The sequence below is a fragment of the Salmo salar genome, chromosome ssa28 (assembly GCF_905237065.1).
Source record: "Salmo salar chromosome ssa28, Ssal_v3.1, whole genome shotgun sequence".
Taxonomy (NCBI): domain Eukaryota; kingdom Metazoa; phylum Chordata; class Actinopteri; order Salmoniformes; family Salmonidae; genus Salmo; species Salmo salar.
In genome coordinates, this window is record NC_059469.1 from 3,324,789 (window position 1) to 3,340,885 (window position 16,097).

At 41.7% G+C, this 16,097-nt stretch overlaps 1 protein-coding gene across 6 annotated transcripts in view; it reads right to left on the bottom strand.

The window, feature by feature from the left end:
• Positions 1-15,747, bottom strand: part of LOC106589328 (vesicle transport through interaction with t-SNAREs homolog 1A-like) — a 171,878-nt gene extending 156,131 nt beyond the window's left edge. For all 6 annotated transcript variants that reach the window (XM_014179170.2, XM_014179168.2, XM_014179171.2 and 3 more), the window contains exons 1-3: positions 15,547-15,747; positions 2,930-2,988; positions 1,875-1,985 (exon numbers count right to left, since the gene is read on the bottom strand). In XM_014179170.2, the coding sequence (XP_014034645.2) occupies positions 1,875-1,985; positions 2,930-2,988; positions 15,547-15,640 (264 nt within the window). In that variant the 5' untranslated portion in view covers positions 15,641-15,747. The remainder of the gene's footprint in view (positions 1-1,874; positions 1,986-2,929; positions 2,989-15,546) is intronic.
• Between the last annotated feature and the right edge of the window lie 350 nt (positions 15,748-16,097).

Sequence of the window (16,097 nt, forward strand, 5' to 3'; positions counted from 1 at the left end):
CAAAGTGCTTTGGATGAGTTCTGTACAGCTGCCATCTTGATTTCCTTGCGTAAATTTTTTTTCTCCTCTCCGTTCTTGCCTGTCTGCTCCTCACCCCTATTCTCTGAGCAGAGCAAGCAGGAACATTGCCCTAGCGACTCCACACAGACACAGCGTGTACACGTGCTGCTTCAGAGACAGTTCTCTTCCTCCTTCAGACAGGCACGCGTCAAAACTGTTCATTTGCACGTCTCTCGTCCAAACTCACCAAAAATGACATTTCGGTAGCCACTACCTACACTTGTAAGCATTTTTAGCTTCATTTTTGAAACTCGCTATTAGTTTGTGCAACGTCGAACACAGTCTATCTGCAACTATGGGGGGGAGGTACAAGGCGCAAGGAGGCGCAACAAGTGAGAGAATGGTGCTAAAGCGAATGATAGGCAGCCTAATCTTTATTTTTATTGATTTATTTTATTTCACCTTTATTTAACCAGGTAGGCTAGTCGAGAACAACTTCTTATTTACAACTGCGACCTGGTCAAGATAAAGCAAAGCAGTGCGACACAACCAACAACAGAGTTACACATGGAATAAACAAACATACACTCAATAATACATTAGAGAAAGTCTATATACAGTGTGTGCAAATGAGGTAGGATAAGGGAGTTAAAACAATAAGAAAGCCATGGTGGCGAAATTATTACAGTATGGCAAATTAAACACTGGGGTGATAGATGTGCAGAAGATGAGTGTGCAAGTAGAGTTACTGGGGTGAGTCTTTGCAAGTCTGATCTGTGATGGATTTGTTATCATAAATGTTTATACTGGTCATTATAAACAGTGTAGTCTATTGAAAATGTTATTGAGTAAAAGCTGTGTACATTAGGGAAATAGAGGCCTGGCTTAAATAGAATCCTGTCTCTAATATACGCTGGTTGTGTTCATTGATTGAAGCAAATAAAAACCTGGGATATTAATTGAAGTTTTATGGGTACATTTTACAATTCGTCAAATTTCTGCCCTGCTACAGCTGCTCAGGTCAACTGTAAGTGGAAACGTCTAGGAGCAACAACGGCTCAGCCGCGAAGTGGTAGGCCACACAAGCTCACAGAATGGGACCGCCGAGTGTTGAAGCGCTTAGTGCGTAAAAATAGTCTGTCCTTGGTTGCAACGCTCACGACCGAGTTCCAAACTGCATCTGGAAGCAACATCAGCACAATAACTGTTTGTCAGGAGCTTCATGAAATGGGTTTCCATAGCCAAGCAGCCGCACACAAGCCTAAGAACACCATGCGCAATGCCATCCTAGACGATTCTGTGCTTCCAACTTTGTGGCAACAGTTTGGGCAAGGCCCTTTCATGTTTCAGCATGACAATGCCCCTGTGCACAAAGCGAGGTCCATAAAGAAATGGTTTGTCGAGATCGGTGTGGAAGAACTTGACTGGCCTGCACAGAGCCCTGACCTCACCCCCATCGAACACTTTTGGGATTAATTGGAACGCCGACTGCAACCCAGGCCTAATCGCCCAACACCAGTGCCGGAGCTCACTAATGCTCGTGGCTGAATGAAAGCAAGTACCGCAGCAATGTTCCAACATCTAGTGGAAAGCCTTCCCAGAAGAGTGGAGGCTGTTATAGCAGCAAAGGGGGACCAACTCCATATTAATGCCCATGATTTCAGAATGAGATGTTGGACGAGCAGGTGTCCACATACTTTTGGTCATGTAGTGCATCACTAACCCTATTCTCCAGCTGGATGGAAGACTAAACATGTAAGCCGGGATTGGCGTTATGGATACCACAGGGCATTATGCACTCGTAATAGACTGTGTGTATATGCGTAGCAATACACTAAGATGAATGAGGTATTACAGTAAGATGGGGTACTCACAAAGTCTTTCTCCAGCTTCTCCATCTCCCCCTTGTAGCTCTTCAGTCTGCTCTGGTACATGCCTCTGCTCTGGATGGGGATCTCACGCACCTCCAGATCCATCTGCTCCATCTAGGTCCAGCAATCAACTATTTCATTCACCATTTAAATGATTCAAACAGACATATTGGCCAAAATGGCTACAACGTCGTCGATGTAAACTGTGTAATTATTCTATCATTATTCTGGAAATATGTAAAAACAAAACATGTACAATAAAAGACTGTTGTTAAACTCAACTTATCACACACTATACTGTTGAGTATGTAGTGACTACACTGTAAATGAAATGAGTGTTGAAATGTGTTAGTGTTGAAATGAATTTATATTCACACACACACACACACACACACACTAGATGTAATGAAATTATACCAAAATAATGTGCACAAGAGTCTTTTGATAAACATCAAAAGATTCTGAAGATTTAAACTAAAATCAACGCCTGCAAAACTTCTTAACATGAGCTACTTCAGCAGCCTTAACTTTAATCTGTTTCAGAATTGATTTGTTGAAACATTGACTGCTCCTCTTTGTGTCATTCATCAATGATTAAAAAAGTTATGACAGAAAGGCAGTTTGGCAAATAAATATGATACAATCAATTTGAAAACCCTTCATTTTAAATAGAGAGTACATTAGAGGTACACGGTGACAAGACTTTCTGAGGTGAATTTGGAGAAGCCTAATCAAGATGACATAATAACACAACGACGTCTAGAATTTACACGTTAGTTCACTTCCTTCATATTTTTAAACATGACGTGAAGACTCCTTCCAAATAACAGCTTGAAATGTGTCACAGGTATGTCACTTAAAAGCAAATTATCATTAATGTGATCACGCCATTATCACGCTGAGCAGCCATCCGCCACGTGAAGTGCTTGTGTGTCAAGTCACCGTTAGGATTACACAGGTGTCATTGTCTGCGTTCGCCAGTGAAATTGTCTCGTTTCCTTTTCCAAATTCATTATTTAGAAAATGGGAAGAGCGGAAATTACTGATCAAAGACGTACCAATTCTCTGACTTCTTCAAGCTGTTTGTCGACATTTAGAACCAGCTGTGTCTTCTCCTCTGAAAAGGGAAACAGTAGCAACATATTGATCAGTCGACAGAGGAGCAGTGCTTTATGACAACCCAACTCCCCCGCAACGGGGGGAGCGATAACAACACACACCAGAATGCATTTGAAGATATATTTACACATTCTCTCCGCACGCCGATCCACATTAGATGTCTCTTGTTTATCCACGTGTAAAAGCCCTTTGTTGGCTTTTATAGAGGAGCAACGAGACACCTCTTGCCAACTCAAAAAGAAAGGAGGTGTCAGCTTTACTAGGTTGCCAAATTTTCTAACTTTGAGTCCCACTAAGATTTACTAAAATGAATTACTAAAATGCACCATGCTCACCTGGTGGCATCTATTGCACATCATTACTTCAAGCTCATTTGGCCTCAATAATTTAATGTGGAACCTTGTAAATTATTGTGTGATCTCAAAATTCTGGCTGAACTAATCATGTTGTGTAGCAACTAGAGATGGGCATTCGACATTATTTCTATGTTTGAGTACATGCTACATAAAATAATTTTGATTACTCGCATGTTAGCGTGAAACGGGACTGAAGACAGAAAAAGTTTGCCGTATGCTTCCGGTTTTTCCAATTCCTGGTTCTGATACACAACTGAAAACCAAATATTTTCACTGCATTTGACAAACTCCACAAACCAAATCTTAGGGTTTCACATTTGGTCAGTGCTTATAAAAATGTAACCTACTCAGTAATTGCATTTGTACATTTCGAGCAATCTAATACAAATCTTGAATCGAGAACTCACGCCCATCCACAATAGCAGCAGTTAAATATTCCTAATATTCTCCATTCCATTTTGGACATAGTTTACTTTTGAAAAAGCAAACTGTTACTTTGATGGCCCAGAGTTGAAACCAACATCTAAGAAGTCAAGGATCATTATAAAAGACCGGCCTGCTGTGGTACAAAGTTCGTTAAATAGGCTAGACCTAAATTGGCCATATTTTCAATCATTGAAAAGTTGAGCCCAGACTTCCAAAGAACTTCCAGCTCAAAAGCAATCCACAAGGCTAGCCTATCAGTGATGGAACATAACAGTGTGAAAACCAAGTGAAGATCAAAAAAATGGTTTGCCCTATGGGTCTGCACTGCCCTTTGCCAGTCATCAAATCCATTTTTAAAACCTATGTACAACCTCACAGCCTACACAAGTAAACAGCCAGAGGCGATTCTCCACAAGATAAGGTATAGACCGCTACGGCACTGTACATGGCAAAAGGAGCCTGAAATATACATGGCAATTTACTATGAGTACCGCAGACCGACAGATGGGTGGACGAGTAGTTTTGTAAAATGCAGCAGCAAGGCAAAAAAAAGTTGGAGCTCGGAGAGTCTCTTCATCTCTGCTCAATATTTAATCGCAAGTGACTGACAGGCCTTCAGCTTTCCATAAACACTCTTAAGGGAGAGAAAAAAAACCCCAAAAAACATTTATGTTTAATGGAACTAGACCTTGCATTACATTGTATTGTATTCTTATTCAAAACTCAATCCCAAGATTTTCCGACGGAAACGAAGCAAAACAAAAAAAACACATCCTCCATTTGATTCTTGGGTGAATGCTGAAGGCTTGGCCAAGACAGCGTCAAGGACATTTCTTAGCATGCCACAACCATCATCAGTAATTGTGCATATGTGACATCCAGCAACAGCAACAAAAGGTCTTTGTCAAAACTATTGTCGACATATGAAACGGAGGGCTGTCAGCCAATGGGCACAATTCAGGCACTCGAGGGGGAGAAAAAGAAAATGTCTTCATGAGTAGGAATGGAATTGAAATTCAAGTGTAAACTGTTCTGGTAGGAGAACAGGACACAGAACAATTACCATGGGGTATGATGGGCTTCCGCCTTTGTTCGTATTTGTATAGGCATATTTTAACACGCGCCACATAGGGTAGTGGGGAAACATGGCGACATTACACTGTGAAAGATGCATTGTTTCTGCCAAGAAGCCAATTCAAACATTGACAATTCAATCAGATGTACATTTCCATCAGCTATTGCATAGCAAAATAAACAAGCAATAGACCTCAAAAATATGAGCTAAGGAAAGGAAAACGTTCAGTGGGTGAACCTGTGCCCTGTGAATAGGTAGACAGCCTTTAGGTTTGCAAATAAAGTGTTCACTTAACAATTAGACCAGTACAGGTATATTTACAGTCATGGTACACAATTTTAGGCTCTCAAGCCTCTCTATTGGTCTCAGTTAGCCTAGAGTGAATTCTTAAAAAGGTGAAATTATTAAAAATGGGGACTGTGACAGAAAAGTTGGCAATAAGTAGATTGCACATTTTTTGTCACATGCTTCATTAACAGGTGTAGACTAACAATGAAATGCTTACAGGCCCTTTCCAACAATGCAGAGAAATAAATTATAACAAGGAATAAAATACACGAGTAACAATAACTTGGCTATATACGCGGAGTACCAGTACCGAGACGATGTGCAGGGGTACGAGTTAATTAAGGTTGATATGTACATATAGGTAGGGGTAAAGTGACTAGACAGCAGGATAGATAATAAACAGTAGCAGCAGTGTGTGATGAGTCAAAAGGGTTAGTGCAATAAGGGTCAATGCAGATAACCAAATAGCTACCTGGACTAACTATTTAGTGGTCTTATGGCTTTTAGGGTAGAAGATGTTCAGGGTCCTGTTGGTTCAAGACTTGGTGCATCTGTACCACTTGCCGTGCGGTAGCAGAGAGAATAGTCTATGACTTGGGTGGCTGGAGTCTTTTGCAATTTTTAGGGCCTGCCTGACACCGCCTGGTATAGAGGTCCTGGATGGCAGGGACTTTGGCCCCAGTGATGTAATGGGCCATACGCACTACCCTCTGTAGCGCCTTGCGGTAGTGATGGGCATTCCGACTCTTTTCAGTGAGCCGGCACGTTCGGCTCAGCTCACAAAAAAAAGAAAAGAAAAAAGAACCGGCGGTTTTGTATTTTTTCCAAGTTAAAAACAGTCTGCGATAGTCAAACTATGATTGGTGTTAAAATAAGAATTAAATGAAATCATACTCTACCTTAACCACAAAGTATTTAAAAATGCATTGGCTTGTTATGAAAAAGAATGCTATTAAACATTTGCATATAAAGTATAATTTGAATGTACATAAACAAAGTGCATATAAATCTAACCATTCAAAGCGAATACCAACTGAACAGCATAATAGAATATTGCACCATATCAAAGAAAAATTAATAACAATTTGCAAAATTGCAGCATCCCGCAAATGTAAATAAATGTAAAAAAGAAGGATGCTATTACACATGTGCATTTAAAGTATAACTTTAATGTATATAAACAAAGTGCATATAAATGTAACAATTCAAAACGAATACAATCTGAACAACATAATAGAATATTGCTCCATATCAAAGAAAAATAAATAATGTGCAAAACTGCAGCATCCAACTTAAAACATTAAACTGGTCCCTCTTTTCTCTCTCTTCTTTATTGCCATGTTATAACCAGCAGCACACAGCAATGCTGACCACAGTTTGCTTTTATGAGAGATTTGCATTCAGAAATGCAATCTGCCTCACTTGAGGGGCTGATGCGGTTTCTTCTCTCAGTAATTATTTGTCACGTTTTCGAGAAGACCCTCTCAGAGGATGTGGCCACTATGCAGAGTCTCCCTGTCATGACTTTAGGAAGCCGTGGGTAGACAGAGGCCTTGTTCTTCCACCAGCTCAGAGGATCTGCAGATCTTTGAAGGAGGTGCTCCTCCAAATAGGATAGGACCTGCATTACGGCATCTGCTGAGGGATTCCTTCCCAGCATTCACAGTTGCACTCTCGTCAAACAGCATCCAAACAGCAGACGTTTGTGGCACTACAGCTGGTGCTTCTGCTCCATCTGATCCCCCTTCTTCCTGTTGCCCTGCTGCCTGAGCCAGCTGACTGCTGGGGCTGTCCCTCCCTGCTGCTGAAGAGCCTCATCAATCGCTTCATCTTCAAATAATATTTTAGCAGGAATCTCCTTGCGAATGATTTTGCCGAAGATTGTATCTCCGCCGGCCTGGGCAACCTGAGCTTTTGCTATCTCACTGAAGGCTAACTTCTTAAACCTGGGGTCAAGTGCAGCGGATTCTGATAGCACATGATTATATTCCATTCTGTGGAACTTTCTGTCCATTGATGAACATAGAGTTGATGGACTGGACACCCTGTCACATGTCCTGTGGCTACATTTGCTTCTCTCTGGCGGCTGGTTGTGATTCGCTGCAGACACTTATACAGGAGTATCATTTTTGAGGCCGGCACATAGCTGAAGAGAGAGAACAGTAACTTATTAGTTCAGGTTCATGTTTTGTCTACTGATACTACATTCTCATATATATATATATATATATAAATACTGGATTAAATAATGATGTAGTAATAACTGCTTACTGTACCTCTCTCCACTGACCTCCACAGTGACCCGCTCAAAGGGTTCCAGGACTCTGCCCACCTCCTCCACCACCTCCCATTCCTCTTGGGTCAGAGCATCAACAGCTGCATTAACAATGGCCAGGGTAGAGATGATGTTATCCTTTGACTCAAGAAACCACTTCAACATATAAATGTTGAATTCCACCTTGTAGTGCAGTCTTGTTTAGGCCTCAGCTCAGGCATCCCCATCTGGCATTGTGTAGACTTTAGTTTTTCAGCACCTACTGTGCACCTGTGGAAGTATTCCTCAGCTGCTTTCACTTTGTCCACAGTGGGCTTCATCTTCAGAGCATCTCTTACAAATCAGGTGATTGTGTGGGCAAGACATGGATGATGGGTCCATTTAACATTTTCATGGCTTTGGTTATGTTAGCTGCATTGTCGCTAACACAACACACCACTTTTCCATCTACTTGCCATTCTCTGGCCACCCTCAACAGTTCCTCTGCCAAGTTCTCTGAGGTGTGTCTGTCGCTGAACTCAAAGCAGTCCAGAAGACTGATCTTCACCTTCAATGAAGTGACATGTAGCCGACATGTAAGAAGTGGTTACCCTTGATGTCCAGCAGTAAGGCAAACGACAGTAGCTTTTTGGACTCTTTGAGGCACTGAAACCGGCGTGCTCTCGTGCAGTTGTAGTTTTGAAAGGGTTTTTCTGCTTGGAATAGTGTACATTGGATTTAGACTATTGATATCATTTCTAAAACCTCTGTCCTCCACGATCGAAAATGGCTGGAAATCGGTGGCAATCATTTCAACCAATGCAATATCAATTTGGCCTTGTTTTGCTAGACAGACAGACTTTGACATAAACTTGTCCATAGAAGACTGCGTTGCTGTGGGTCGCGGAGTAGGTCTACTTGACTGAGTGGATACGCTGGCTCCACCACTATCACTAGCAGGCCCGCTAGTTTCTCGAAGCTCCGCTACAGCTAGCTTCACAGTTGGGTGCACAGTTCGCATATGCCGGTGTAGGTTGTGTGTAGAACCGGCTTTATATGAGATTTTGTTTTGGCAAATTCTACACTGCGCTCTAACATTATCAACATTATTAAAATGCATCCAAATGCTACTGTGCTTCCGACTAATTTTCCAGCTGTTGTTTTCACAGCTGTCCTTCCGCTCTCTCCTCGGCTGCTAAGTGAGTGACTGAGTGAGTTGGCTCGGCCCTCCCTCACGCATCTTTGGTTCATTGGTTGACACTGCGTGTCTGATTGACAAGAACAACAGGTGAGGCTTTTAGTCTGAGCAAACAGTCAAAACGAATGTGTGCGCTTGAGCATTGAGGCCTATATTATTTTATTTATTTGAATTAGTTAATTCTATTAATTAAAATCTTTTGATTATTCATCTCTTTATTTTTTTATAAATAGATTTGGCTCTTCTGATATGCGAGCCGGTTCCCAAAGTTCACCTACATGAGCCGGCTCGTTCGCTAACGACCCATCACTACCTTGCGGTCGGATGCCAAGCAGTTACCATACCAAGCGGAGATGTAGCCAGTCAAGATGCTCTCAATGGTGCAGCTGTATAACCTTTTGAGGATCTGAGGGCCCATGCCTCCTGACGGGGAAGAGGAATTGCCTTCTTCACGACTGTGTTGGTGTGTGTGTGTGGACCATGTTAACCTATTAGTCTCTGAGCTAAAGTTTTGGTGAAAACTCTCTTGGTAAATAGTATGGTCTGTAGCTTATCATGACTTATTCTACCTCAGGCGAGCAAAAACTCAATACTTCCTTAACATTATAGATTGCGCACCAGTGGTTGTTAACAAAGACACACACATCCCCCCTTTCTCTTACCCGAGGCTGCCGACCGGTCTTGACAATGCATGGAAAAACCAGTTAGATGTACAGTGGCTTGCGAAAGTATTCACTCCCTTGGTATTTTTCCTATTTTGTTACCATACAACCCTGAATTAAAATAGATTTTTGGGGGGTTTGTATAATTTACACAACATGCCTACCACTTTTAAGATGCAAAATATATGTTTTATTGTGAAACAAACAAGACAAAAAAAAACTGAACTTGAGTTTGCATAACTATTCACCGCCCCAAAGTCAATACTTTGAAGAGCCACCTTTTGCAGCAATTACAGATGCAAGTCTGTTGGGGTATGTCTCTATAAGCTTGGCACATCTAGCCACTGGGATTGTTGCCCATTCTTCAAGGCAAAACTGCTCCAGCTCCTTCAAGTAGGATGGGTTCCGCTGGTGTACAGCAATCTTTAAGCCATACCACAGATTCTAAATTGGATTGAGGTCTGGGCATTGACTAGGCCATTCCAAGACATTTAAATGTTTCCCCTTAAACCACTCGAGTGTTGCTTTAGCAGTATGCTTAGGGTCATTGTCCTGCTGGAGGTGAACCTCCGCACCAGTTTCAAATCTCTGGAAGACAAACAGGTTTCCCTCAAGAATTTCCCTGTATTTAGTGCCATCCATCATTCCTTCAATTCTGACCAGTTTCCCAGTCCCTGCCGATGAAAAACATACCCACAGCATGATGCTGCCACCACCATGCTTCACTGTGGGGATGGTGTCCTCGGGGTGATAAGGTGTTTGGGTTGCGCCAGACATAGCGTTTTCCTTGATGGCCAAAAAGTTTAATTTTAGTCTCATCTAACCAGAGTACCTGCTTCCATATGTTTGGGGAGTCTCCCACATGCCTTTTGGTGAACCACAAACATGTTTGCTTATTTTTTCTTTAAGCAATGGCTTTTTCTGGCCACTCTTACATAAAGCCCAGCTCTGTGGAGTGTATGGCTTAAAGTGGTCCTATGGACATATACTCCAATCTCCGCTGTGGAGCGTTGCAGCTCCTTCAGAGTTATCTTTGGTCTCTTTGTTGCCTCTCTGATTAATGCCCTCCTTGCCTGGTCCGTGAGTTTTGTTGGGCGGTCCACTCTTGGCAGGTTTGTTGTGGTGCCATATTCTTTCCATTTTTTAATAATGGATTTAATGGTGCTCCGTGGGATGTTCATAGTTTTGGATAGTTTTTTTCTAACCCAACCCGATCTGTACTTCTCCACAACTTCGTCCCTGACCTGTTTGGAGAGCTCCTTGGTCTTCATGGTGCCACCCCTTACTTACAGGTGTGTGTGTGTGAGATATAGATAGATATATACACACACGCACACACAGATCATGTGACAGATCATGTGACACTTAAATAAAGCCCACCTGTGTGCAATGTAACTAATTATGTGACTTTTGAAGGTAATTGGTTGCACCAGATCTTATTTAGGGGCTTCATAGCAAAGGGGGTGAATACATATGCACGCATCACTTTTCCGTAGTTCTTTAAATTTATAACAAGTTATTTTTTTAATTTCAATTCACCAATTTGGACAATTTTGTTTATGTCCATTACATAAAATCCAAATAAAATCAATTTAAATTACAGGTTGTAATGGAACAAAATAGGAAAAATGCCAAAGGGGTGAATACTTTTGGAAGGCACTGTATATTATCCATGTCCTTGTTCCGCCACGACTCCTAGAAACATAGAATATAACAGTTCTTCAGGTCCCGTTGATAGGATAGTCTGGAACGGAGCACGTCCAGTTTGTTCATTAGGGACTATGTTCGCCAATAGAACAGGAGGTACAGGCAATTTATTTGCTCGCAAACATATTCTCGCCAGGATGCCAATTCGACTGCCTCTCTTGCACCGTCGATTCCTCTTCAAGTACACGGGATTAGGGTCAGGCCCGGAGTAAGCAGAACGTCCAAAGCAATTTTGTCAAAGAAATTGGCCGTAGAGCTCCGAGACAGGATTGTGCCGAGGCACAGATTTGGCTGCCCGGCCAAACTGAGAAATCAGGGAGAAGGGCCTTGGTCAGGGAGGTGACCAAGAACTCGATGGTCACTGACAGAGCTCTAAATTTCCTCTGTGAAGACGAGAGAACCTTCCAGAAAGACAAGCATCTCTACAGCACTTCACCAATTATGCCTTTATGGTAGAGTGGCCAGACAGACGCCACTCCTCAGAAAAAGGCATGACAGCCAGCTTGGAGTTTGCTAAAAGGCACCTAAAGGCCTCAGACCATGAGAAACAAGATGATCTGGTCTGATGAAACCAGGATTGAACTCTTTGGCCTGCATGCCAAGCGTCAAGTCTGGAGAAAACCTGGGTGCCATCCCTACAGTAAATCATGGTGGCGGCAGCATCATGCAGTGGGGATGTTTTTCAGCGGCAGAGACTGGGAGACTAGTCAGGATCGAGGGAAAGATGAACGGAGCAAAGTTCAAAGAGATCCTTGATGAAGTCCTGAGCGCTCTGGAGCAGGTTCTCAGACTGGGGTGAAGGTTCACTTTCCAACAGAACAACGGCCCTAAGCACACAGCCAAGACAACGCAAGAGTGGCTTCGGGACAAGTCGCTGAATGTCCTTGAGGCCTAGCCAGAGCCCAGTCTAGAACATCTCTGGAGAGAGCTGAAAATAGCTGTGCAACAACACTCCCCATCCAACCTAGTAGAGCTTGAGAGGATCTGCAGAGAAGAATGGGAGAAACTCCCCAAATACAGGCGCACCAAGCTTGTAACGTCATATCCAAAAAGGCTGCAATCGCTTCCAAAGGTACTTCAACAAAGTACTGAGTAAAGGGTCTGAATACTTATGTAAATGTTTTTAATACATTTTCAAAAATGTCTAAAAACCTGTTTTTGTTTTGTCATTATGGGGTGTATAGATTGATGAGTGGAAAATATTTCAGAATAACACTAAACGTAACAAAAAGTTAAGGGGTCTGAATAGTTTCCGAATGCACCGTACGTACAAAAGAACGTAAGATCAGAATAAAATACAAATACAAAAAAAAAAAAAACACAAAATAGCTGCTATCCACTGCAGCGCCATCTTTACTTATGCATAACTGTATTGATTAGGGCTGTGACGGTCATGGATCTTTGAATGTTCACCCCGGTCACCGTAATAAGCGTTCGATTAGCAAATAAAAACTCCTCTCCTGACTGCATGTGCTGCCATTGAAATAGAATGAATAGAATGGGCGTCCCCATTAAAGTCAACGACGGCATAATGTGTGGACTGGCGGCAATTGTGAGTGTACCCATAGCAGGGTTACTAGGTATACCTAAAATGTCATGACCAATAACCCCTTAAAACCCATCCACAAGGCCTGAAAAAATGTAGCACAGCAACAGAGGAGTTGCCACATGATAGAGAAGTATGTAGCTAGCTCGTGCTGTTAGTTCATTTTACAACTCCGATCGATTGCTGGTCACGGTGAAAAAGTTATTCTTTCAATGCATTTTTTGGCAAAATCTGGGTAAACTGTTAGCTTTTATCCTCTAAGGGAATTTTAATGTTTATGCTTTTCTTATAACACATTTCTGTGTTCTATAAACCAATTTCTGTGTTCATGCAAGAGGCTGACTGTACAATTTCATCACTGTCAGTAGCTGCAATTTGGCAGTACGCCCAGACCTTGTTTTGAGAACGAACAAAAGATCTCAGTTTCAAGGTCTCAGCTTAGAGAGAAGAAGCCTCGTGAGGTATTGGTCTGTCACATGTTATGAACCAGTATTGGTCTGTCACATGAATGAAACAAAACAGTAATTATTAATGAATTATGCTAAAATCACGCAAATATAACTTGTCTGTGTATAGCTGTATATAAGACAACTACTGGGACTGCCCAGGGAGAGCTCCTGATTGACATGTGTACTATGGTGAATTGAGTTGGTTGGAATCTCTCCAACGCACTGACAATAAACAATGATTAATTTAAGATTGACTGAGTGTCCCTGTGTAAGAACCTCCACTACATCATTGCTTGTCAAGACTTTCCCATGTTCTGGCACTGCTCTCCTCTCACTCACTCAGCTACGCTCTCTCACCAAACACACACCCCCCGGCCCTCCCTTATCAGTGTGATTAGTGAAATTAATTGTTTGTTTTTTTACCATGTTGGCCGCGGCGATATTTAGAAGTATCCCAAAACCCTGCAACCAATCCATTTTCACACGTGGCATTGTTTTCAAAGTAGCCAAATTTTGCAGGAAAACCACGGACATGTCAAAGCCCATTCTGTGTGTGTGCTTCTGCTGCATTGGGCAGGGACGGGGGACGGAGGGGCTCGTTTGCTTGTTTCAGCAAGGAGCAACAAAGTTCAATCACGTTGTTGAGAGTCCACTTTCGGGCAGAAACGGACTCAACCGCGTGAATGACAGGCCGTCCCGTCTTCAGTCAGCTGTTTGTACCAGACCGAAAAAGAAAAATACAACTTTTTGTGGAAAACTTTTCAACAGTTATTTTATTTTCATGATGGTCTTCATCCAAACTATCGGTTACCCGGTTATACGGTAATTGTACCAGCCCTAGCGTTGATACCAAATGTCCTCTTCTTAGACCCATTCCCCCTCAGTTGAGTTAGCTACAGTGAGCATTGACAATTTGTTCTCAAAATAAAGAACTGCAGGTCATCTGACACAGGCCTCTATCAAACCCCTTCTTGGTCAAATGGCCCTTACACAGCCTGGAGGTGTGTTGGGTCATTGTCCTGTCAAAAAACAAATGATAGTGGACCTATGCGCAAACCAGATGGGATGGTGTATCGCTGCAGAATGCGGTGGTAGCCATGCTGGTTGAGTGTGCCTTCAATTCAAAATAAATCACTGACAGTGTCACCACCAACGCACTCCCACACCATCAGACCTCCTCCTCAAATGTGTTTATTTAACTAGGCAAGTCAGTTAAGAACAAATTCTTATTTACAATGGATGGTCTACCCGGTATTGCAGTGATGCTTCTTGCACTGAGATGCAGTGTCCTAGGCCACTGCGCCACTCGGGAGCCCAAAATGCTTCACGGTGGGAACTACACATGCAGAGATCATCTGTTCACCTACTCTGCGTCTCACAAAGACACGGCGGTTGGAACCAAAAATCTCAAATTTGGACTCATCAGACCAAAGGACAGATTTCCACTGGTCTAAATGTCCATTGCTCGTGTTTCTTGGCCCAAGCAAGTCTCTTCTTATTATTATTGGTGTCCATTAGTAGTGGTTTCTTTGCAGCAATTTAACCATGAAGGCCTGATTCACGCAGTCTCCTCTGAACAGTTGATGTTGAGATGTGTGTTACTTGAACTCTGAAGCATTTATTTGGGCTGCAATTTCTGAGGCTGGTAACTCTTAGGAACTTATCCTCTGCAGCAGAGGTAAAAAGAGTATTCCTTTCCTGTGGCGGTCCTCATGAGAGACAGTTTCATCATATCGCTTGATGGTTTTTGCAACTGCACTTTCAAAGTTCTTGAAATGTTCCGCATTGACTGACCTTCATGTCTTAAAGTAATGATGGACTGTCGTTTCTCTTTGCTTTATTTGAGCTGTGGTTGTCATAATATGGACTTGGTATTTTACCAAATTGAGCTATCTTCTGTATACCAACACTACCTTGTCACAACCCAACTGATTGTCTCAAATGCATTAAGGAAAGAAATTCCACAAATTTACTTTTAAGAAGGCATTCCTGGTGACAACATCATGAAGCTGGTTGAGAGAATGCCAAGAGTGTGAAACGCTGTCATCAAGGCAAAGGGTGGCTACTTTGAAGAATCTCAAATATATTTTGATTTTTTTAACACTTTTGTGGTTACTAAATGTGTTATTTCATAGTTAGTGGGTCTTCACTATTATTCTACAATGTAGAAAATAGTAAAAAATAAAGAAAAACCCTGGAATGAATAAGTGTGTCAACTTTTGACTGGTACTGTAGGTCCTGACCATTCAGATGCTGTGCTGACAAGTACAAAGTAGTTTAATGTTAAAGTTTAGATATGTTCCTAAAGGGAGATTGAATCCTGGTGCAATGTCCATAGGTTGTCCTGCTCTTAGGATTGGCAGTTACTAGGATAGTTAGCAAGCAAGCTGGATAGGTAACGTCCTTATTTCACTAACACAAAGTGAATATGATGAATATAATGACATTTGCGTAAAATACGTGTCATGTGAAACTAACTAGCTAGCTGCATTGTTAATTTGTTGACATTATAGCAAAGATATTTATAACTAAACCATGTCTGAGATAGCTAGCTAGCTACAGTCAAGCCAGTAAATAGAGCTTAACGTGGCTTACCTCCACCTAATTTGGGAATCCTTCCAATTTTGTTTGTTATTTCTGCTGTCAGGGTTCCAAATTCCTGTTCGTAGGCTTCAAAGTCTGAAGACATTTTGAAGTTTGAGTGTAAAAGAGGTGTCCTCTTGGCTGAAAGTTAGCTGAAGATGAAGCAAAACAACGCTTTCTGCGAATGCGAACCGTCACTTCCGTGTTGGGCTACAACACATTTTACCCGGTAAGAAAACAGCAACTGTTAATTCATTGGTTCTTCCAATGTGAACTGTCAAAACGTTCACACTGCGGGGATAGAAAAAAACACACTTGTATTTAGAAAATAAAGACAGTTTATGAATTAAACATTTATTTATAGCTTTATCACATTGAAATAGAAGAAACCATTTGTTTTTAAGAGGACATAGCACATTTATAAAGAATAAAGAATGTTGCTACAATTTTAAATAGACATACACATTTATAATCTTTACTAATCCCACATTTTGTTTAAAAAATATAAAATGATGTGTTACACATTATCCATACCTACCCAAATAATGTCCTATTCCAATAAG